This window comes from Beauveria bassiana (genome assembly GCF_000280675.1).
Source record: "Beauveria bassiana ARSEF 2860 unplaced genomic scaffold BBA_S00038, whole genome shotgun sequence".
Taxonomy (NCBI): domain Eukaryota; kingdom Fungi; phylum Ascomycota; class Sordariomycetes; order Hypocreales; family Cordycipitaceae; genus Beauveria; species Beauveria bassiana.
This window is the reverse complement of record NW_007930873.1, coordinates 178,042-201,589: the sequence shown is the minus strand read 5'-3', so window position 1 is coordinate 201,589 and position 23,548 is coordinate 178,042. Positions and strand designations below refer to the sequence as shown.

Below are 23,548 nucleotides of genomic sequence, written 5' to 3'. Positions count from 1 at the left end.
ATACTGCTCATTGCTACCTTGTAGCATTCAAGCCTGACTCACTACCTAAGAAACAGACCAACTGTGGATTAGGATTAAGCCATCGTTACATTATTATTTATCTTTCTTAATACTACTTTTAAAAGATATTTAAATATTTAAATTTATATAAATAAAATTTTATATAACTAAAGATTATTAAATTATATTATTATATTATTATAATATCTTTTTCTTATCACTGTAAAAAGTTCTTTTTTAGTATAGCTATACTAAAAAGAGTGGCCTAAAAGGGGGTATAGCCTAAACTAAATGCGTAGCCGACGTTACCACCTTTAACTGCTGCAGTGTCCTCTGCCCGCCAACCCACCACTTTCGCGACTCGCACGCCGCGCTCCTTTTGAAGCGCATCTGGCCCCCAAGCTGCCACCTTGCTCTGCTTCACAGACCGCATCGCATCGTAACGCTGCGCCCCATCATCGCCTTTTGCCATGATGTTCGCGTAGCTCATTTCGAAATTTTGCTTTTTTGACTTTCTCCACTCGCCTTTCTGTTTTCACCAGACATTCCTTTACGCTGCTGGCCCCGCGCTCTGGAAAGCCCAGCTGTCGAGTTTATCAAGGTGCTTTCTCCCTGTCCAGCAAATAGACCATTTTACAGGCCACGGCACCAACCGATTCCGCCACCCACAACACGCTCGTTTTTCTCTTCTTCTCGTCTAAGGGACTACTACTTCAGAAATGGCGGCTTTCTCTCGCTTCGGCTTCTTGGCCGCGGCCATGATCTTCCATCTGGTCTACATCTACTCCATCTTTGACATTTACTTCGTCAGTCCAATCGTCACAGGCATGCGCCTTCATGGCATCGAGCGCACTCCTCCCGTCAAGGCGCCGGCCGATAGATTGGTCTTGTTTGTTGGTACGATGACACTCTACCGCTGCGCCATTGCGCTGCGCAATTAGGCTAACCGTGAGCTCATAATACAGGCGACGGTCTGCGCGCAGACAAGGCCTTCCAGTCCTTCCCCGAACCCTACCCCGAAACCGAGGCCGACCTGACCCCTCGACCCCTCGCTCCTTTTATTCGATCCAAGGTTCTCAATGATGGCACCTTTGGCGTCTCTCACACGCGTGTCCCTACCGAATCTCGTCCTGGCCATGTCGCATTAATCGCAGGCTTGTACGAGGACGTCTCAGCTGTCGCAACTGGCTGGAAGATGAACCCCGTCCACTTTGACAGCGTTTTTAACCGCAGCCGCCACACGTGGAGCTGGGGAAGCCCCGATATTGTGCCCATGTTCGAGGCTGGAGCCGTCCCCGGCCGTGTAGATGCCTATTCCTACGAAGCCGAACTTGAAGACTTTTCCAAGGACGCCACCGCCCTGGACTACTGGGTGTTTGACCATGTCAGGGATTTCTTTGCCGAGGCTGCGACAAACAAGGAGCTAGACAAGGCGCTGCGACAGGACAAGATTGTCTTTTTCCTCCATCTTCTTGGCATCGACACTACCGGACATTCTTACCGCCCTTACTCCAAGGAATACCTTCACAATATCAAGGTTGTCGATCAAGGTGTCAAGGAAATGACCGAACTCATTGACAAATTCTATGCCGACGACAGAACCGCCTACATCTTTACCGCCGATCATGGTATGAGCGACTGGGGCAGCCACGGAGACGGTCATCCCGACAATACTCGTACGCCGTTGGTGGCTTGGGGCTCTGGTGTCGCGCGTCCGGAGAAGCACACCAACACTGTTGCGCCTGGGCATGACGAATTCTCCGCAGACTGGGGCTTCGATCATGTTCGCCGCCACGATGTCGCCCAGGCTGATATTGCTGCGCTCATGGCCTATTTGACTGGTCTGGACTTCCCTGCCAACTCAGTTGGTGAGCTCCCGCTCTCCTTCCTCGCCGGGACAAACAAAGAAAAGGCTCAAGCATCGCTTGTTAATGCCCAAAGTATCCTGGAAATGTACCGCGTCAAGGAAGCCAAGAAGATGACGACTGAGCTGCGTTTCCGTCCCTACAGCCCCTTTAGTGAAGAGAATACCAGCCCTGATCAGCGCATTGATGCCATCAAGGCCCTCATCGAGAGCCAAAAGTATGAAGAGGCCATCGAGGAAACGGACGCTTTAATTCAAGTTACTCTACAAGGTCTGCGCTACCTACAGACCTACGACTGGCTGTTCCTGCGAGCTCTCATCACCATCGGCTACCTGGGCTGGATGGCCTACGCCATCACCACTGTTGTCGAGCTTTTTGTCGTGGGCCAAAAGTTCAAGCCTCAGCGCTCTGCCATTGGTCTTGTATTCTTCTCCTCGGTGCTGGTCACCTTGTATGCCTCCTTTGTGATTTCTCAGTCTTCCATCACCTACTACCTCTACGCCATCTTTCCCGTCGTGTTCTGGGAGGAAGTCTTTGCCAGCCGCCGAAGCCTCGCCGAGGGACGCAAAATTCTCTTTGCCAGCATCAAGTCTGCGAGTGCCATGCTTAGCTTTGGCCTGTACGTCATCGTATATGTAGGCGTGATTGAAGGTCTCGCGCTCGGCTACATCCACCGTGAGGTCTTTACCGGTCTCTACGTCCTCGGCGCCCTGTGGCCCTTGCTTTATGGCATCTCGTTTCTGCGTAACCACGCCACTCTCTGCGCTACCTGGACACTGTCATGTCTCGTCATGAGCACCTTTACGCTGCTTCCTGCCAACAAGACGGACAATATCCCTCTGATTCTGGCTGGTGGCGTCTCCATGGTCATCATTGGCGTGTTATATCTGTCGTTTGAAGACACTGTCTTGTCCGATTTCACCAAGCCGTCCGCCAGCAGCGAGAGCTTGAGCAACCCCCTCAGCCGCACCTTGATGGGGGCTCAGATTGGCTTGACCATTTTAGCCATGATTGTGACTCGCTCGAGCGCACTGTCGCTCGCCGCCAAAACGGGTCTTCCTCTTGGCAACCAGGTCGTCGGATGGACTGTCTTAGTCCTCTCGCTGCTTATGCCCTTTGCGCACCGACTGCAGCCCAACAACAACTACATGCATCGCTTGATGCTCATCTTCCTCACCTGCTCGCCCACCTTTGTTATTCTGACCATCTCGTACGAGGGCCTGTTTTACGTGGCATTTTGCATCACCTTGGTTGCCTGGGTCCGTCTCGAGTACTGTGTCGAGATCTCTGGGCGGTCCTCGTCTGCGGCCGAGGCTCAGATTGAACGCGACGGTATGCAGTTTCGCGCGCTGCGCCTCTCCGACGCCCGCATTGCCCTCTTCTTCCTCGCCCTGCTCCAGTCGGCATTCTTCAGCACCGGCAACGTTGCTTCCATCTCATCCTTTAGTTTGGACAGCGTCAACCGTCTGCTACCCGTCTTTGACCCCTTTTCGCAGGGCGCCCTCCTCATCTTTAAGCTTATGGTCCCATTTGCCCTCATCTCGGCCAACCTCGGTGTGCTCAATATTCGACTCGGCGTCGCGCCCTCGGCGCTCTTCATGATTGTCATGGCCATCAGCGATGTCCTCACCCTCTACTTCTTTTGGGTCGTCAAGGACGAGGGCTCCTGGCTCGAGATTGGTTCTACCATCAGCCACTTTGCCATTGCCAGTCTGCTCTGCGTCTTTGTCGCCGCGCTCGAAGCCGTCAGCGCGCTCTTTGTCGCGGGCGTCCAGGTTGACGACCAGGTAAGGCCGCAGGAACAGGTAGCAGAGGCGTCAGGCAAGACGGCGAGCTCCAACGGAAGTGCAGCGGCGAAGAAGAGCAGCAAGAATAAAAACTAATAATAAAAAGGGGGAAAAAATATAGAAGAGAATACTCTATAACTACATATGGTCGGGCTTAATGGGACTAGGGTGCACGTAGCAGTCCCTTACATGGATTTCCCTTGCAATAAAGATATATGCCCTGCACAGATTAGTGAATATAATAATACATACATACTATACTCAACACAATAGGCTGGGGTGCGGTTGCACTTCCTGCATGACTCGATAGATTAACAGTGATTGCCATGACGCTCTGCATGGCCTTATTACCCAGTTTGCGCAGGGCTGGGCCATGAACCCGAAACAGATTCCCTGACGGTTTTGAAATGCATGCAAGGATTTCTTCGATTTGCTCAAGTAGGCCATAGCAAACCACGGCAAAGAAGATTTGTGACAAGAACACGAGGAAACGAAAACTCTAAAGGCAGATTCCATTTTGACAGTACATATCGTCGATCAGGTATATGTGTGGCGGTTTCATAACAGGTCCGGCAGGACAGGGGAACATGGTTGGCTTTGACGTGAGCCCAAAGGAACGACTGTCAGAAAGACTTCTCCGTTCTATGGTTGACGTGAGCCGGCAATGATATAGTTGAGAGCTGATTAGGGGCTAGTCAAAAGCGATACTCTTGGATTAGTAAAGGACAACCGAAGAACGACTGTGGGCGGTTTTTGTTGACAACAAAACTTTTTGGCGTCAAAATCCTGGCACATGGCAATAGCGTGCGATGACGGCGGATGGGGCGCCGATCACTGTGCCCCCCCGCAAAGGACGCTGGGCTGGGTGAGATCATTGGAAAAGAAGGCGCAGAGCTCGGAAAATTGAGGGAGCTGGCAGAGTTCTGTACGTGCATCGCGAGGGACGTGATCAGACTCGCACGGAGAAAATACCCCAAGCAGGCTGCCATGGCTTTTTTTTCTTCTAATTTGTCTCTTGTCTTGTGCTTGGCTGCCCATGGCTTTGTTTCCTTTTGGATTGTTTCTTGTCTTGTAATAGACCGTCTGTCCCTTGCAGACAAGAAATGACCCCGATGAACAGTCAAAGCAATTCCAACACCCGTAAAGGTGCCTGTCGCAAATAGATGAAGCTGACAGCCTTGATGGTAGCCCAACGCTGCTCACGCAGGCCGAGGAGCATGTGAAGCAGTGCTTAGTGCCTGACTTGCACACCACCTTTGCGGACGAGACGGCAGCTTCTGCGGTACAGTCTTACGGAGGAAAGCGGCCGACGTCGCAGGTGCTGCCCTAGCTTGATCGCTTGGTGTGGCTTGCTGGTCTGACCTGGCCCGTTGGTTATCGAGAGACGATGTAGCTGCAAGAGCCGTTTTGCTGCAACATTCTCCGCTTTCCCTCGTCGCGCACAATGCCGATCTCGAGGTTGCAATCTCTGGGGCGCAAACAAGGCCATGAAATTTTGTTGTCAGATTACGCGACCTCCACGTTATAAAGCTGTCATGCCATGCACAGAGCCCCTCCCAATGGGTAAGGTTAGGGCACCGCGGAGGGTTTCTGCTGATGTTCGATAAAGTGTTTAATGGCCAGACAGCCCCCAGCCAAGCCCCAGCCGGTTCATCAGTCTCCGCTCCCGGAAAAGTGAAAAAGTTGGAGAAGAGAGCAGCTCTCCACTGACATGTGGATATGAGATTGCGAAAAGTCGAGCTTGGAGCCGCAGGTGAGCAAGCGTGGCCGTTGAAAGGCAAATTGAGAGCCTCACTGGTTTACCTGCCAGGAGTTTCGGCGCCATAATCTCGCCAACGGCCCCATGCCGGAAGAGCTCGAGTCTGGGGTGCGAACCCTTGTCTCCCTAGTTTGGCGCAGGTGTGGTGGTGATGACCTGAAATAGGCTTGGCTCGCTCTTTGACAAGCCACGGTTCCGTCACTAGTATCCGTCTCGACGCAGTGTTTGCTGTAGAGGTTGTGTGTGTTCTCGGCTCTAGGGCAAGCCAATACAGGTAAGCAGCTCTTTGATGCTCCGAGTAGTATAATGGAAATTCTGTCATGATTGAGATGAAGCCAGAAACCTCGTGCATCCCTCGAACGATTGTTGTCGGAAGCCCCCAGCACAATAAGCGCCATGATCGAAGGCTGCGTAACACGCAACTGCAACACTGGCTCTCGCTCGTGTGCCGTGCCCCTGAACCTGTCCAAGAGGAGCCCTGTGGCTCCATTCGCGTTTTGTGTAGGCTGCTCCCCCGGATTTTGGCTCGAGGGCGGTAAGTCGTAGTCGTTGCGCACACACCACCACGCTCCGATACCCATCCCGTCTTCCCCAAACTAGCCGGCGATGGCGCTGCCCCTTCTCCGCAGTCCAACCGTCCAAGACACAGAAAAGCTGGGGGGTATCGGGTGACTTCGGCCGGGGATGTTCATTTTGCTCCTGCACTGCCCGGTCATTGTTCAAGCCCGCTTGGAGCTATTAATTTCACGACGTTGGGTGGATGGAATGCTACCGTTTTGTATATGTAGGACTCACCCCCAGTCGTATTGGCCCGTTCGATGTGTTTTTTCCTCCTCCGGCCCTCCCCTCATTTTGCTGGTTCGATTCTTGTTTTTTTGACGAAACTTTCCCTTTACTGTTTGGACAAGCGACCAGCTAACTTGGCTTGTCTCTGCGAATACTGCTGCGAGCGTGATTCTTCCAACACGGTTGACATGTCCGGCTCGGATGGCAGGAGCAAATCTCGCCTGCACACTACGAATACCTACCCTTGACTACCTGGAACCTGGTGCCGCTTTTATTCCCTTTTTTTTTTTTGGCTGCGCAAACGCCGCGTCTGCCGAAAGTAGCAAGGCAATTCGGCTCCGCTGCTAGGTCTGTCTCTGTCTCTGACTAAACGGGCCCTTGACCGATTCTATGCGCATCGACAACAAACGGAGGCAAGAATCGTCATCCAACATCATCAACCTCATCAACCTCATCGTCAGCCTCACCATCGATCTCAGCATCGCCGGATCCTCAAACGCCCCAATCCTCTTGCCGTTATCGAGTCATTTTATGCACAATACCCCGGTGCCGCACAATAAGCTAGTCATCTACCAAGACCACCCACCCCACGATTGCGGAACCTCGTTCACGAACCCAGTATCCACCCCGTCTGGTCACCAACCTGCGCGCCGCCGTCTTTTCAGAGATCCGGCAGCACTGACGCCCGCAAGACCGGAGCTCGTCCTTGCTTCTCTATACGTCGCCGGATTCTCGCCGCTGCTCGCCTCTTCATTCATCTCCCGTCATTCCTGGCCACTTGGATTTCCCCGGCGTCACGCACGACCGCAATTTCAGCCCGTCTCCAGACTAGCTTTTATTCTCTCACTCGTCATTGGTGCACTGCCGCCAAATACTGCGCCAGCTGCCTCGCCATCTGCTGCCAGCTCTCCAACCCTCCAACCCTCCAACCCTACAACTTTCTTGGCCCTTTCCCCGCCCGCAGCCCGCAGCCGCTAGATGCGGACTGTGGCTTGACTTGCTGCCTCGTCTCCTCCGCACGCGGTCTTCTTCAGTCGTCGCGCATTTGCCCCCCAGGCGCATCCCCCCGCCCTCCAAAGTGTCAGCCCTTTGCTTGTCCTGTCGAGATTCTCACTTTTGCGCGCCGCCCCTTTCCAACAGCTTCGGGCCCAAAACTGCATACTCGGATCGAATTTTGGAATTAATTGTCGTCGCCCGCTCCTGACCACAGTCATGGACGTTGACATGTCGGGCGACAGCGGCCAGAACGGCCATTCTCCCGCGAAATCGTCACCTGGTGGCAATCACAACACTGCTGCCAACGCTGCTGCCACCGCGGCCGCCAACGCAGCAGTGAGTTTTAGAAGGTGAGTAACGCTGATTTCGAATCAAATGGGAGCATCCTGCTGATCAGCCCTACCCGATATAGACAACGCGCATCCCGTGCATGTGAGGTATGTGCCTGGAGCTCCAACGTTCCCCCATCTCCGCTGCCCAAGCCCTGCAACAGCTCCTCGTGCCGAGGCATCTCTGGGCCCGCGTGGTCGCCGCACCGCGCCTTATCACATTGCACCACTCACTCATATACTTGATTGCTGACATTTGATTGTACCGTGCCGCCAATAGACCTGCCATGCCAGAAAAGTATGCTACTTCCCCTGCCCTAATCGCCACAGTCACTCCATACTAATAACGGCACCACTAGGTTCGTTGTGATGCCGCCAGTCTCGGCGTGCCTTGCACCAACTGCGTCGCATTTCAGATCGAATGTCGTATCCCCAACCCGAAACGAAAGAAGGCTCAGAGTAACGCTGGCCAAACCAGCAAAGACTCTGACAGGTGCGTCTCCATCATCAATAACGGCCCTCTTGCCAGCTGACCCAGCATCATTTAGTGACCGCGGCGACGGAGATGAACGATCACAAACCGGAACATCCATCGGCTCTGCTACATACCCGCAACCACCGACAGTATCGCACTCGATAGAAGGCACACCTCTGACCCTTCTGACAGAGGCACAATCACGCAAACAGGACATTGATACAGGCACTTACCTGAACATGGTCATGAAGCCCAAGTTCACTCGTGCACCCATCACTGAGGCTGGCCGTGTTGCATATCTGGGCGAATCTTCCAACCTGACTCTCCTCGTCCACGATCGACAAGGCTCCGCCGATGTCGTACACTACCCGCTCCCTGAAAATGTTAGAGGCTCTCGTGCCAGACTAACCGAACTGGACAATGTCGAGATAGACATCTTGCACCAAAGGGGAGCATTTCTGCTCCCTCCCCGATCCCTATGCGACGAACTCATTGACTCGTACTTCAAATGGGTCCATCCTATTGTCCCCGTCGTCAACAGAGCTCGTTTCATGAAGCAGTATCGCGATCCAAAAAATCCTCCCTCACTGCTGCTCTTACAGGCTGTCCTTCTCGCAGGCACACGGGTTTGCAGCAATCAGCAGCTCATGGATGCCAACGGGTCGACTACCCCGGCTGCCCTGACCTTCTACAAGCGCGCCAAGGCTTTGTACGATGCCAACTACGAAGATGACCGCGTTACGATTGTCCAGTCTGTCTTGCTCATGGGCTGGTACTGGGAAGGCCCCGAAGATGTGACTAAGAATGTTTTCTACTGGAGCCGTGTTGCCACCATTGTTGCTCAAGGATCTGGCATGCATCGCTCGGTCGAGCAGTCTCAGCTGAGCAAATCCGATAAGCGCCTGTGGAAGCGAATTTGGTGGACGTTATTCACTCGCGATCGTTCCGTCGCAGTCGCTCTCGGCCGGCCCGTTGGAATCAATCTCGACGATTCAGACGTCGAGATGTTGACAGAAGACGACTTCATTGAAGACGAGTCTGGCAGCAACTCTGAGTTTGCACCTGACCAAATACACGTGCAGTTCTTCCTGCAATACGTTAAGCTGTGCGAAATCATGGGCTTGGTGCTATCACAACAATACTCGGTTGCATCAAAGGGTCGACAGCGGAATGCTATTGATCTCACGCACAGCGACATGGCCCTGGCAGATTGGCTACAAAACTGTCCAAAAATTGTTTACTGGGAGATGCCACGACACCATTTCTGGTCTGCTTTGCTCCACTCCAACTACTACACAACGCTTTGTCTTTTGCATAGGGCACACATGCCTCCCAATGGCGGACCGAGAACTCTTGACGACTCGCCATACCCATCAAGAAACATTGCCTTCCAGGCTGCGGCAATGATCACTTCAATAGTTGAGAATCTCGCGGCCCATGATCAGCTTCGATATTGTCCTGCTTTCATCGTGTATAGTCTGTTTTCTGCACTGATCATGCACGTGTATCAGATGCGGTCCCCCGTTCCGTCTATTCAGCAGGTCACTCATGACCGACTACGGAGCTGTATGCAAGCGATGAAGGAGGTCTCGAGAGTATGGCTAGTGGGTAAAATGGTGTACACGCTGTTTGAGTCCATCATAGGCAACAAGGTGCTTGAAGAGCGCTTACAAAAGGCTGCAGGCAAACGTCACCGCAAAATGCAGCAAAGCATGTCTAATTTGGACCAACACAGCAAGGCGCAGCAACAGCAGCAGCAGCAGCAGCAGCAGCAGCAGCACCAACACCAACACCAACAGGATCAAAGTAAACGAAAATTTGATGATATGACCATGGACTTCACCGCAAATGCACCGACACCACAGGAATCCTACGAACGATCGCGTCCGCAAACGCCGAGTGCTGTCAGGGTCGACGGAGGTCCTATAGGCGGACCTCCGACTGGCCCACAAGCGAGTATATCACCTCCACCGCGACCAGCAAATGATACATTCATGGGAGGTACCAGCTCGCGACCACAAACGCGGCCTGCAACGCCATTCAATCCATCCTTTTCGGTTCCAGCCACACCGCCCGATCTGTATTTGGTTACTCGAAATTCTCCCAACATTTCGCAGACGCTTTGGGAAAATTTCCAGCCAGACCAGCTGTTTCCTGACAGCACGGGTATTCCCAACATATCACCATCGCAGACGCATCAAAACATCGATCCAAGCGGGCTGGGACATGTGCCGGGCGGAGTACCTCCGGCGCAGTTCCATCATCGTGGCACCGGTGGCCAAGGCAATGGCAACGGCGCCATGCCAGTGCCAGGCTTCGCTACACATGCAAACATGTGGCAGAATAGTTTTGACGCCCCCGGGCAGGATGGACAGAGCCCAGACAGTTGGAGCACAGGCTCAGCTGCAGGACAGCCAGTGCCGACGACGCTCAACGTTGAAGATTGGTGGGTTTTTTGAAACTATTTCATTTTTCCTTATATCTGCGAATGCATGAAGATACTAATGATGTAACAGGTTCCAATTCTTTGGCATTCAGGGCGATCCAAGTCAATTGAACCTTGATACGCTTGGAAACAACAATGTTGCGCCGAATCTTGGTAATGCAACTGCAAGTAACAACCAATAGGTCGGTGCAAGCGCCTCTGAGAGCCGACTTCTTTTTTCGCGAAATTTGGAATGTGCTAGTCTTGGTACTCTGCAGCGACAAATATTGGGCTGAGAGGCCTTGCCATGTTGAAGGAACTTAATGGTGCAACGCCCTTGAAGGCGATGAAGTGCTGGAAATTCGACTGAAGTGAGGTTACCTAGTCAGTTAGCTCTTCAAGTGATTGCCAATTCGCACAACCAAGGGGTTGAATTCTAAGATAGTGCTGCTGTAGCACAGGGCGATGCCGGCGTGTTGCTGTGCGAATAGCATTTTATAGTGACGAGTTCATGACGCAGCCAATCAATTGCAGCCAATCGATTGCAGCCCATCAATTGCAACCACTTCTTCTCAAGTTGCGAATCTCGAATCCAAAGAGGCTAGACTATATTAGGGACAAACTGGTTATGATGCCAGAGTGCCAAGGCCGGCGAACTCCTCTTGTGGTGTAGCGGCCGAGCCCACTGAAACAGGATGCGGAAAGGAGAGATTTATTGAGCAGCTTGGCAGTATGGAACAGGTTGAGTCAAGAAATGTGATGAATGTGTCCTGATGCCACGACGCCGCAACGAGTGCCAAAATTAGCAAGCCTACCCCACCCAGTCTTGTTCCCCGTACACCGAACAGTTAAGCCGTACCTAAACTTTCTTGATAACGGGCACTTGCTGGCTACCTACCTACCTACTTATACTCAACCGCCTACAAACTTTGGAGCTTACAAGCGCAGTCCACTGGCCCCAGCAGTTTCAGCAAACATCGTAGCAGGAGAGCCCCTTCTCGCCAGCCCGGCGAGTCATCAGGCGCCCTACTCAATTTGCCTGTCCAAGCCACAGAAGGTTTTTTTTTTTTTTTTTCGCTGTAGTCATCTCTCTACAAGTACGGATAGTATCGCGGCCAACACCAGTGGTGCTTCAGCTCTTGGTGTGCTTGGGAACAGGGGCACAGACTAGCCCACTTGTGACAAACCTGTACGTCACCGAGGCCTACCTAGAAGCTAAACACCAGCGAAGCTCTTCCCTCGACACAATCAAGCGATCCGTCTCCCAACCCCTGGGCACGGCATTAAACCCTTTCGAGCCTCTCGATTCACGGATGCGAATTATAAGCCGAGCCGCGAGCTGCCGTCACCGACACGTTCGCGGTCAGCATGACTGGCCGACCAGGCTATTCTGCGAGGTCGTCGTCGGGGCTAGCCGCGGGGCCGGCTGCTGGCTCTGATGGTGCCGTACGACCACGTAATCGCCGTCTCATCAGCATCGACGACAACAGCAACCACAAAGACGACGCCACGAGATCCCTCGATAGCAGCGGCTTGCTCTCAGATTTCGAGGCTTCGACCGCGCAGCCGTCAACGCAGCATGGACACGCCCGTGCCGACCGGGGCTACAGCGCAGCCGCGAGCGGCAGCACCGCCAACATTGGCCAGTTCCTCGGCGAATCGCTGACGCAGAGCTGGTCCTCTGTCCAAGGATTTGCCACTTCCATACTGGGATCTGGGGCCAAGGACAGAGGGGGCATGAGGAGCCCGTACGGCTCGAGATCACCCAACGGGAGAATACCAACTCGCGCCCAACCTCGCAGGCGAGCCGGCAGCAGCAGAGAACCAACATCTTGGGGCCCAGCGCCTGCCCCAAAGCTGGCTGATGTGGGCGCGGGCTCTCTTGCCGAACGGGATGCTGCATTGAGAGCAGCCAAGACAGCGAGCGTTCTGCAGAGCCACGACGGAGTCAATGGTGGTTTGGATGCGAGCGGACGACACAAACGACGAAACTCGGATGAAATCGCCACGACAGAACAGCCACCCGACGACTACTTGGTTTACATTCACCATGTGCAACGAAACGATACTTACGCAGGAATCATTCTGCGGTACCAATGCCGAGAGGACGTCTTTCGAAAGGCAAACGGACTGTGGTCGCGCGATAGCATCCAAACGCGGAAATGGCTGACACTGCCTGTGGATGCTTGCGAAATTCGTGGCTCTCCATGCGACCCCCCAGCTTCCACGACTACGCAGCAAACAGATTTACTTGCACCATCACCGGTGCCTTCCAATAAACCTATACCCGAGCACGACGAGTACTTTAGCTCACTATCAGACATTGGCGAAAGCGACGCGCGGCAGATTGAACAAGACAGCAAACCATGGACCCATGTTCGATGGGTCAAAATAGAATCTTTTCAAGCGCCCGTGGAGATTGGGCGCATCTCTCGTCAGTCAATGGGCTACTTTCCTCCGCGCCGGAGGAAAAGTATTTTGTCGGCATTGTCAACGCCGCGTCAAAGCTCGGAGCTCTCCAATGGCATGCCCGGGCCTTCAGAAAGTCACCCGCAGCGACGGCAGAGCTCGCTAGGAAGTCAACCGCCGTTGTGCCTTACGCCAGTATCATCGCGAAGCAGACGAGGCAGCGAGGCGGCAGAGATTAGGCCGGCCTGGATGCGAAGACCTGGTGGAGTCGGAACCATGGGCCGCAACATTCGAGCGCCAGGACCCGACAAGGACTCCCTGAATGCCTGGGCGAACAAGCACTTTCCTGGACTCAATATCGACCAACTCCCGTCCATGTCAGTCATGGGATCGGAGATTGCGCATTTCGGGTTCAAGGGCGGTAATAATGCCATTGCCGAGAGCTCCTTTGAAAACGGTCGCCAGGATGCCGCCTCGCTCAACAATCAAGGCACGGGGCTGGATAGGGCTGCAGCCGCCGTGGAAACCTGGCTTCGTGGAGCTCTGGCGAAGCGGCCTACGACACCGCTCACGCGATCGCGGTCTAAGGGCGTTACTAACGCGGACGGCGACTTGATTGAGCTCACGGACACGGGCAGCGACGATGGCCGATTCCACCACGACTCCGTGAGCAGCCTCCTCGAGCCACTTTCAATCAGCGGTACGAGCGGTCACAGCCGAAACACGGGTGCTGCTACGATGAGGTGCAGCAGCGGCATCGCGGACAAAGGGAAGAAGGTGGACTAACAGCAGGGTAAGACAATGGTTTGCTCGAGCGTGGAGTGGAAATGATACCCAAGAATATTCTTGCTAGCTACCTATGAGGATACCTTGTGCATACTTTTCTTTTTTTTCCCCTCTGGGTTGCGTCGTGCTTTACCCTGGTTCTGAACCAGCTTTCTTTGTTTTCTCACCGCTTCCATTCTTCTTGGACAAGGCGTTTCAATGGTAATTTCGCATTTGAAAGCAGTTCATCTGCTGAGCGCACGAAAATGTGTAGCTCCTGCGTGGCGTATCTGGCATATTTAGTGTATATTTCCTTGTCGTCAAACAATAAGACCATGTCATTCAAGTGGCTGCGGCTCTTTCTGATTCGTTCTCGCGTTTGACACAACAAAGAGGCAGTGGTGGTTGAAGCGGTGATTCATGGAAAGCATGGGCTTAGTTGTCCACCTAAATTGGAGTACTTGTTGACTAAGCTGAAGCTACCGGTAGCCGGCAGTCAGTTCTCTGAAAGGGTACAATTATGATGAGCGAGCAACTCAATGACACCGTCTCGGCAAGTAGTATCGCCTGTCCAGCCCGTCAAAATCTTCAATCAGCAGCCACCCAATTAGCCACCGGTTAATCAGTGACGCGCTAGCCTGCAATGACTGGGCCTGCGACGCGCAAGCCCTGTGACGAGCTGCCTTTGAAGACGCGCGGCGTCAGGAGGCGCGCCGGCTTACTTGACGGCGTTGGCGAGAGCAGTCTGCTCAAAGCTAATCTGCTCGCCAAAACCGGCGCCGGCGGTGGTAATGGCGCTCGGCGGATCTTGCTGTCAACGTGGCACACGCACCAGCTGCGACCATCTTCGTCGCCTGCGCTGCGCACCGTGACGCTCCGAGCACATCTCCGGCGTCCTCTCCGGCGTCCTCGGCGGGGGGGGCCGCCGGTCCAACGCTCCAGTTCGCCAAGCCATCACAGCTATATATGACAAAGCATAATCAAAAGCGCCCGGTGCTGTAGTAGCTGGGGCACGTAAGTCAGACAGACGCAGACGAGATAGAAAAGGCATGGAGCTGCCCTCGCTGCAAATCTCCGCCATAGTTCGTCGATGGCAGAATAAGCTGTGAGGCTGCTGGACAGGCGATACTGCACGCTGAAGCGGTGTGTTTAAGTGGCCTGGCCGTGGCGGCAGGCAACCTGTTGGCAGGCACGATGCCTAGGCTCGCTGACTTGGCGATGCCCCTCATCAGCCACCCTCGTCTCTCTCGAGATAGCTTCCCCTTCTTCCCTCCTTCATACACGCATTAATTCCAAGTTTTTGCTTTCGCTCGTGTCCGCAACGCCGCTCAGGGAGATTTGTTAGGTCGCCGGTGGACAGTACGCGGACTAGACGCTCGATGTAGCGGCTCTGGTGGCGAGGCCGCACAAGAATGGCGAGGATGACCTCGAAGCCCGCTTTCAGGATAAATCCTCGTGAGTGCCCTTTTCTATTCTGTCTGCATCTGCCTGACTTACGTGGCCAGCCGACCTCAGCAGCAATATCCGTATTGACTACTTTTTCTACCATTCTACCATCAACAAACAATGACAAAGATTCGCAAAGAAGGCAGCGCTATGCCTTGTTCATCTCCATCTCATCTGCGTTGCGACGCTTGGCGGAAACCTCCCCTTGACCGCCGGCTTTGGCGGGCAGATTGGCTTTGAGCTAACCGACTTCGTATTCATCCTCGATGATGCCAAGCCTCCATCGCCCGGGCCTCTGCTTCTCGTATCGACGAGCAACGACTGCAACCCCGGCCATGGGTGACAGGCACTGCCGCGGCCAGCCTCAGATGGCCTCGAGAGAATCGGCGGATGAATCTGTAATGCGGGAATGGTAGAGAAGGTTGATGAGGCTGAGACAATAACCGCTCCCGGGCGCCAGCAAGGTCGACCCTTCGTAGTGGTCCGGCCAGCCTACGAACTGGCCGGCTGAGTTAAGCATGCCGAATTTATGGCGAGGGTTGCATGAAAATTTAGCTTATATGGATTTAATCATATTGCGCAGACCAGTAACCACTTTAGCAAGCACATTAGCTTACTATTGCAGATTATTCTGATTTACGACGCCTGTAGACACGGCGACTTGATTGCCTGGCGCTGCCGTTGGCACTATCACTAAGAAACCTAAGAAACCTGCAGACAGAGTCAACGTGTACAATGTGGTTATAAGCAAGAAATGACTTTATCCGCGAGGTCCCTAATCTAGTTGGTCGACACCTCAGGTCTCGCCTATGTGCTTGAACTGCCGACAGCGCAGCTACTTGCGGTTGTGCGCTCTGGAAAGGAAGGCAGTGCTTCTGGCATGTCGCAAGTGCTAGATCTTTACATAGAACGTCTCAAAGTGCCTGCAGAGACGAGTGTTGGCTTCTCAGACAAGTCGCTATAGCTCATTTTGGTTGGATTTGAGCCGGAGGAGTTGCAGGCCGTGTTATAGCATACCATTTTTGTCAAATTAGGTGAATAGGAGAGGGATCTTTCTAAATGCTAACCGAAACGCAAGTCTTGTTAACTAAAAGCGGTTAAGTTGTGGCGTCACTTAATACTGTATTCGCTGAATACATAATAGCTTTACTTATATATTATTAATAGCTAAAAAGATAAATGAATGGAAGAATTAAAAACCTATTATAAGCGTAACCTCTAAGTAATTCTATATCTGCTACTGATAACCTTAGGTATACTAGTACTAGCTATTACTAAATGCGCGAGCCTAAACCTCCCGCATGTTTTGTCTATTCCTCAGAGTTAGCGTTATTATTATTAAGGTAGTGAAAGACTTATGTAAGGCAGGTTAGAGAGGACGTGTTTATGTGTGTTTTTAGTGTAAATTAGGCCCCTTCGCCTCTGCGCGGTATATAGCCACTATAAAGCCATAAATTGGTTCAGACTTGCGATTTGGTGGAATATTAAAAAGACGCCTCTCCTGCTTATGAATATTATAAACCTAATATTAATAAAGGAAGTAGACTTGATAATGAAGCTTGCTGTGACACGGGCGTCGTGGGTAAGAGGACGCCAGTCGTGGCGCCAAGTCGGCGTCGGACGATGGCGGACGCCGGACGATGGCGGACGCCTTGGCCTTTCATTAAGTCTAGAATTCAAACACTAACATGGCTAATGCCCACGTCCAACGAAGTCAGGCAAAAGTAAGTGTATTTTTCTTCTCCAGCCACGGGAGCCACAACTCCAATGTTTTGGAGAAGGGAGCCAAGGGCAAGTTGACGGCTTGCGGTCAAAGCCTATCGATATCGAGGCAACACTTGGAGGCTCCTGATATTGAAGAGACGGGAAAAGCCATTTAGGATGTATTCTTGAAAAAAAAAAAAAATCAACAATTTGCCGCAATGGCAAATTTTGACTTTGGACGACGCCGTCACCCGCCATGTGTATATTAGGCGCCAGCGCTATGAGCTTGACGTCTCTCGACTCTAAACAAGGGACTTGTTTCAATGATTCGAGTTGGTGAGTTTTGGAAAGCTTAAAACTTTAGCTTCTTAGAGCGGCTTGTCGTGGCTTGATGCGTCAGCCTCTGGTGTTTATTGCGTTGGCGTGAGGTCATGTGGCCTAATATCTGTACAGCTATATAAGGATCTCGAAGGACGGCTAGCATCATGAGCGCTTGCAAAGTCGACCTCTCTATTTACCTTTTTCATAATCCTTGATCGATCCACTTTCTCTCGAGTTAATTTTGACAGCTGCAGAGCTGCAGCGTCTCTTTGCTGAAAACCGGAAAACAAAAAAAGATGAAAATCAACGAGGATATTATCACGAGCCTGGCGAATCTCACCGCGCCTGCGATCCGACATGGAAATGAATTGGAGATCACCGAGACAGCCACCCTCGCTGTTGGCTTGCTTACAGCGTCTGTTTTGGCTAATACTGGGGGATGCTGTTTCGTGCCTTTTCTTACCTTGCTCAACGTCGTCATGTTAGCTTTGAGTAACCGCAAGAAGACGCCATGGGACGACATGCGCCCCAAAATCGAGGCGATGATCAACCACAAAGTTCAGCAATATCACCTTGACACCATCCACAGCCAGCTTCGCGGCCTCATCGAAAACTTGGGGGCTGTTCGGCTCGTCTACAAGCAGTTCAACGAGGCGCCGCCGCAAAACAGGGAGCGACAGGGCGAGCTGCTCCGATTGCACCACAACGCATTGCTCATGTTCCTACGAGCCTCTATTCCGCATTACCAGATGGAGAGGCATGCCGTGGTGTCTCTGCCAGACTTTGCCCTGGCAGCCACCATACAGATTATGATGCTGGGCGATGCCCTCAAAAACGGCCTGGCGTGGGGCTACACACCGGAATTTCTACGTGCCATCAGAGACGATTTGAACGCCAAGACGGGCTTGGGCACCAAGATAAATGCTGTACCGAAACGCACTGCCCTGCCTGGTACTAGCGCCGGCATCGCCCCGAGAGCCATTGGCCACGGGTTGCAGATGCAGCTCCTCTCCGACACCATCCGCCAGGGCGAGGCCGAAGGTTGGTCTGCGGAGCTTATCGCCACCTGGAAGCAAGCGTACTCGGCCCTCAGCGTGCAGCGCCGCGATGTCTCGAGCGGTGCCGGCGAAGAGGTCCTCGACTACCCCACGTACGTAGAGCAGACGTACGAGCACGGCCGCACGCTGGTCAATCCGCCCAAGCCTGGACAGGACCTAGGGCCGGGAAGCAAGGTGGCGGCTGCGATGCGAGCCCTCGCCGACTACGACTCCATCATGACCATACACGTCATGACGTACGCCGAGTACTGGCCGTACATCACTGGTGAATATGTGGTGCCCGATAGCGTCTTGAGGTCCATGGACCGCGAAGTCTTCGCCGGCCCGTACGGGCGCTGGGCGGATCGGGTGCCCTGGAGTAAGACGCACCCGGCGCCCGTGCGGCCGCGCAGCGGCAACATCACCTCGCTCATGGTGCTCGCTGGCGAAAGCATCGACGGCTTCCGCCAGGCGTCGGGCGGCCGCTGGGGCGCCCACCACGGATCATCCAGCGATGGGCTGCCCTACCGCATCAACCTCGGCCCGAACGAGATTATCGAAAACATCGAGGTGACCTATGGCGAGAAGGTCGGTTCCTTGGTCTTTATCAGCAACAAGGCCAGGTACGGGCCGTACGGGTCGCCCAGGCACACCACAACCAAGCCGAAAAAGTGGAAGCAGGCCCTGCTACACAATGCCACGCTCGGCCTGAGCGTCAACCGCACCGGCTACGGCTTGTCGAGCGTCCATTGCACCAGGTGGACGGGCGGTGCGGCTGCGGGGTGCGAGGGCATCTACTTTGGCTTCCGCCCCTTGTACATTGCTGACGACGAGCACGAGCCCGCCTCAAACTATACCAATGCCGCGATTGGAGCCTTGGCCAACTGGGGATTGACCTGAACGATGAGATGGATCTGACACTGAAACGGGCAACGCCGCCAAAGAATGGACTCGCGCTGGCGGTTTTCCTTTGTTCTTCTACCCTTGCTATCCCTTTTCGCCGTCAGAAAGGAGCAAAGCGATCACTGGCAGGGCAATGATCCAATCGGGTAGCCTGAAAAGAGCAGGCACTTACCCCCGAGGTGGGCTGTAATGGCTTAGGGTATACGGGATCGGTGCTTTGTCACCTATGGATGGGGTTGGAGTTTATTGTTTCTGGGGTTGGAGTTTATGGTTGCTGGGGTTGGATTTTGTTGTTGCTTGGGTTGGAGTTTACGGTTGCTGAGGTTGGAGTTTATTGTTGTCGCTGGGAGAAGCAGAGGGAGGCGCGTCATGGCTGTGCTCGGAAATAATTGATCGAAGCGAGGTTCGTGGCGGGAAGGGTATCTTTGTTGGGCGGCGCAGATGGAGGCTGATGTCACGCGGAATAGTGATTAGGCATACAAACAGTGTATAGTGTAAATTGGGGAGTGAAAGAAGCTGTAGCCTTCTTACTACCTTAGTATATAAATCTACCCATATTGTAACTACCATGGCATGTCCCGTTATACCCCTTGATTTCCTCCACCAAGTCGCACAAGGGCTTCGACAACCCGCTCAATGTTGATCAGCTTAAAGCCAATCTGCCCGCCAAAGCCGTAGGGGCAGTGTAGGGATTCGTGTTTTGCAACGAGCCCGTAGAGTGCTGTCTGAGGTTGTGCGCAGTTCAGCATGTCAAACGGATTCGTAGACGTAACTGAAGATGTTGTCGGACGGTCAGTCTCGGATCGTTTGATGCCACTCAAGCCCCCTGTGTCCGGCCGAGTGGGCGGCCAGGGTCTTTTCCTTGAGCGGCAACAATGGAATTTCGCTGGTCATGTTGGAAGACCATATCTCGTAGCTTAGCCAAATTCTTCTCCGTGTTGTCTGGAGCTCTATTTACAGCCTCCGGCAGCTGTTGTTGCTGCTGAGAAACGGGCTAGGCGCCATTCTCGGGGCGTTCTGCAGTGTCATGTCAGTCATGCAACGAACAGCATCAATCAATTTACCTTTTTGGAGGTTCAAAAATGATGCATCGTGTAATTGGCAGAATTTTCCGGTTCTCTTGATAATTGCTGCTGCTGCTGCTGCTGCGATGATGATGATGATGATGATAAGTTGGGAGTGATGAATTGGTGCTCACTTCGAGCTTGATTAATGCTCTACTTGGCCTGCTGTGCGCTCTTTGTCGGCCCGACGTCAGCTGCACCAGCTGCACCAGCTGCACCGGCTGCACCGGCTGCACCAGGCCGCATGAAAAGGCGGGATAAGCGGTTTGGGCCGCGTTGATGAGTGATGGTGGCTGGTATCGAGGTTCGAAGCCATTATCAGACGACAGCCAGGCGGTCAAAATACATGTGTACGAAGCTCTGCGCCGCGAGTTCCAGGCATGGCTTAGGGGTAACCTCATCTTGCATGTTGGCATACCCACATCGTCACCCCTCTAGGCAGCTTCCTCTCTTCTCTCTTTTCCTTCATCATCACGAATATACCTGTTTTCCCTGCTTCTAGCTAGTGTGCCGACTGATTACGACAACGCACCATGTGCTCCGCTGAACATCTTCCTCGACGTCCTCGCCGTGCTCTTCTCGATATCAATGGTGCAGCTGTTGTGTGATTATACCCGATACATTTGAATTGACGCGCGCAATCGCATGTGCAGCTGGAGCGCTCGCCGGAAATATTGCCAATGACGATTCGAGATAGATGAACTTGGGACGTACGGCGACTGACGTACAAACAACCAAACAACCCACCGAATACATCATCATTGTAGGACCCGCAGATCGCGTCCAGGAGATCATCTACGACCGGTAGAGGGCACGCGTGAGTTGCACAAGAAAAGGTGTCAAAACTGGGCTCGAGTATAGCTCTGTTCTCGACGACTGTGGTTTGGAAGTGAGGAACTGCTAGGATCGAAACCCCCCCTCCATCATTGGAGGACCGAACCGACTCGAATCGCTGTGGTTATTTTTTATCGCTGTCGTTAATTTTTATTGGATTCACTTGTCACTGTAGGGCTGTAATTTTTCTCCTCCGTCATTGGAGGACCGAACCGGCCCGAACCGCTGTGATTATTTTTAAGTTATTCTTCGTTGGATTCCCCTGGCGCTTGGGCCCAGTTACCGTAGTTATTGACCTAATAATAAATCAGAGCACTGTTATATCTCTCAACCCATTATCCAGATTGCCAGCCAGGATGTTCTTCTCCCACCGTGCACTTCCTCGAAACCATCTGGTAGGTGGCTAGTCGAATCACTGATTGACGTTTCAATTTAAGAACGTGCATTCTACTGTGTCGGGCATGTTTTCAGGGGCGATTTATTTGTCCTACGCTACTCAGAAAGTGTTCGCTAGGGGCTTAGGTTCTGTGCCGGCCACTAAAATTTGTATGGGAAGCAACGCTATAATTAGCGACGGCGTAATACACCACATTCATCATCTTTCAAAGCCGCCTCACACCTTATGCCTAAAGGTCTGGTTCTGGTTCCCTTCTGGCCGCCCTTTACATGCGCATTCTTTTTATCGAAATATTCATGATAGCTTTATATATGCATACAAAGCAACTGGTTCAAATACTAGGTAGTGAAAGACACACGAACCGCCACCAGCCACCCTAGCCTTGATTTGGTGCATGATTACTTAGAGCGTAGCACAAACAACAGCCCCCAAGAGTTGAATACCGGCCAAGGTAACGTTGGATACCGAAATTTTGCCACATGTTGCATTATCCATCACTTTGAGTGGCCCTGATTCTCGGATGACCTAAAATTGTCTGACTCTGTCTCGGAAAGCGACATGCGATAGACGTGCGACAAAAGACTACCACGACATTACTCTCGAGCAAAAAGATTCCACGACATCAGTCGTGTCCGACAGTAGAATTATCGCGAGCCGGTACTTGGCAAGTTATTGCTGCAGCGAAATCGACACAACTTGTCCAGTCATGGCTATTGATGAGGAGCAACCTCTGCTTACCGGCAGAGAAGGCTGTCCAAATGTCAATCACGACGTGCTCAGTTCGCAACAGGCTGATGCCGATAAGCACACCAACCATCCAACTGAGTGGTCTCGATCATTCAAATGGACCATATTATCCTTCATATCTTTTATGGCTTTCAACGTGTATGTTTTCCACGTTGTTTCGCCCGCGAAACTCTCACTTACGATGCCGTCTAAAATTCACCCCCTACAGTACCTTCGCTTGTCTTTCCATCATGCCCTCGGCAAACGACATTATCCGCAGTCTGAATCACGATGTACCCAACAAAGCTGCCAGCGTTCTTCTCATTACAGTCTGGGAACTAGGCGAGGCTGCCGGCCCCCTCTTTGTCGCTCCCATATCAGAAACCTTTGGTCGATATGTTGTTCTGAATACGTCCAATGCCCTGTTCCTATTCGCAAACATACTGACGGCGCTGTCCACGAATGTGCCGTTGCTCATCACCGCGCGGGCACTCACTGGCTTGGCTGTGGCGTCCAACGTGCTTAACCCAGCAATTATAGGCGACATGCTGGCACCCGAGCAGCGTGGCACGGCAATGACCATCATAATCATCGTGCCAATGATTGCCAGCGCCGTTGGGCCTGCTGTTGGCGGTGCGGTCGCTGATGCGCTGGGTTGGCGACAAGTGGTTTGGATCAATGTGGCCCTTGCCTTCTTATGCCAGATTCCCCTTCTCGTCTTTTTCAAGGAGACGTACAGAGCTCCGTCTCAACAGGATCTGGGCACAGCGCCGCGTAATAGCAACGTCGACGGCAATGGGAACTGCAACGGGAATGGCGATGGCGATGGCAACGATATAAATCTGCAAAGCGGAAAATGTCAGTTGAAGCTACACAACTTCTGGACCTCTGCGGCACGACCGGCAAGTATGTTGTGCAGCTCCAGGGTCCTTGCTATGCTCTGCATGTGTCACAGCCTCGACTTTGTCTTTTACTACGCCATGGTCGTTACTTTGCCAGATATTCTACAAGATGTATACGGCCAATCTCTAACCACTACAGGGCTGTCTTTCATGTTCTTCAGTAAGGAACTACGCTTCTTTCCCTTTTCTCCAGCCCAAGCTAATTGGTCTGTTTCTTGACACAGCTATGGGATCCGCTGGTGGTCTCATCATCTGTAATCTGAGCCTCGATCGACTTTACAAAAAGCTCTGCGATAGAAATCAAGGCCACGGAAAGCCAGAGTTTCGTCTATTGTTTGCCATTGTGGGCGCTCTGGGAGTGCCCACTGCGGTTCTCATGTATGGCTGGACGGCCTCGTTACGTCTGCCTCTATCATGTCTTCGACTCTCACTCGTGCTGCTTGGGATGTCGACTTGTTCCTCAGCCATGTCCGTGTATACATACGTTGTTGATGCATTTGGGGCCTATTCTGCGTCCGCCATGGCTGGAGTCATTGTTACGAGATGCGTAATGGGGGCATTTGTACCGTTGATAGCTGCACCGACGATTGCTGCGCTTGGCTATGGATGGGGCTTCAC

At 52.8% G+C, this 23,548-nt stretch overlaps 7 protein-coding genes across 7 annotated transcripts; 6 read left to right on the top strand and 1 right to left on the bottom strand.

Moving 5' to 3' along the window:
* Window positions 1-719: 719 nt before the first annotated feature.
* On the top strand, window positions 720-3,748 carry BBA_08714 (phosphatidylinositolglycan class N; the record flags this gene model as incomplete). Its single annotated transcript, XM_008603811.1, has 2 exons — window positions 720-897; window positions 966-3,748. 2 exons carry the CDS (start codon window positions 720-722, stop codon window positions 3,746-3,748), a joined length of 2,961 nt encoding a protein of 986 aa, XP_008602033.1.
* Window positions 3,749-6,587: 2,839 nt separating this feature from the next.
* Window positions 6,588-7,175, top strand: BBA_08713 (uncharacterized protein; the record flags this gene model as incomplete). Its single annotated transcript, XM_008603810.1, has 1 exon — window positions 6,588-7,175. The coding sequence occupies one exon, from the start codon at window positions 6,588-6,590 to the stop codon at window positions 7,173-7,175; it is 588 nt and encodes a 195-aa protein (XP_008602032.1).
* Window positions 7,176-7,409: 234 nt separating this feature from the next.
* Window positions 7,410-10,625, top strand: BBA_08712 (Ctf1-like protein; the record flags this gene model as incomplete). The annotated part of the gene is made up of 6 exons (XM_008603809.1): window positions 7,410-7,543; window positions 7,606-7,630; window positions 7,803-7,820; window positions 7,882-8,015; window positions 8,071-10,443; window positions 10,514-10,625. The coding sequence occupies 6 exons, from the start codon at window positions 7,410-7,412 to the stop codon at window positions 10,623-10,625; spliced, it is 2,796 nt and encodes a 931-aa protein (XP_008602031.1).
* A 1,165-nt stretch (window positions 10,626-11,790) lies between these two features.
* Window positions 11,791-13,617, top strand: BBA_08711 (LysM domain-containing protein; the record flags this gene model as incomplete). The annotated part of the gene is made up of 1 exon (XM_008603808.1): window positions 11,791-13,617. One exon carries the CDS (start codon window positions 11,791-11,793, stop codon window positions 13,615-13,617), a length of 1,827 nt encoding a protein of 608 aa, XP_008602030.1.
* Window positions 13,618-17,363: 3,746 nt separating this feature from the next.
* BBA_08710 (Cry protein) lies at window positions 17,364-19,004 on the top strand (the record flags this gene model as incomplete). The annotated part of the gene is made up of 1 exon (XM_008603807.1): window positions 17,364-19,004. The coding sequence occupies one exon, from the start codon at window positions 17,364-17,366 to the stop codon at window positions 19,002-19,004; it is 1,641 nt and encodes a 546-aa protein (XP_008602029.1).
* A 1,220-nt stretch (window positions 19,005-20,224) lies between these two features.
* Window positions 20,225-21,368, bottom strand: BBA_08709 (uncharacterized protein; the record flags this gene model as incomplete). Its single annotated transcript, XM_008603806.1, has 4 exons — window positions 20,225-20,364; window positions 20,604-20,668; window positions 20,800-21,023; window positions 21,357-21,368. 4 exons carry the CDS (start codon window positions 21,366-21,368, stop codon window positions 20,225-20,227), a joined length of 441 nt encoding a protein of 146 aa, XP_008602028.1.
* A 911-nt stretch (window positions 21,369-22,279) lies between these two features.
* Window positions 22,280-23,149, top strand: BBA_08708 (MFS multidrug transporter; the record flags this gene model as incomplete). Its single annotated transcript, XM_008603805.1, has 1 exon — window positions 22,280-23,149. One exon carries the CDS (start codon window positions 22,280-22,282, stop codon window positions 23,147-23,149), a length of 870 nt encoding a protein of 289 aa, XP_008602027.1.
* Between the last annotated feature and the right edge of the window lie 399 nt (window positions 23,150-23,548).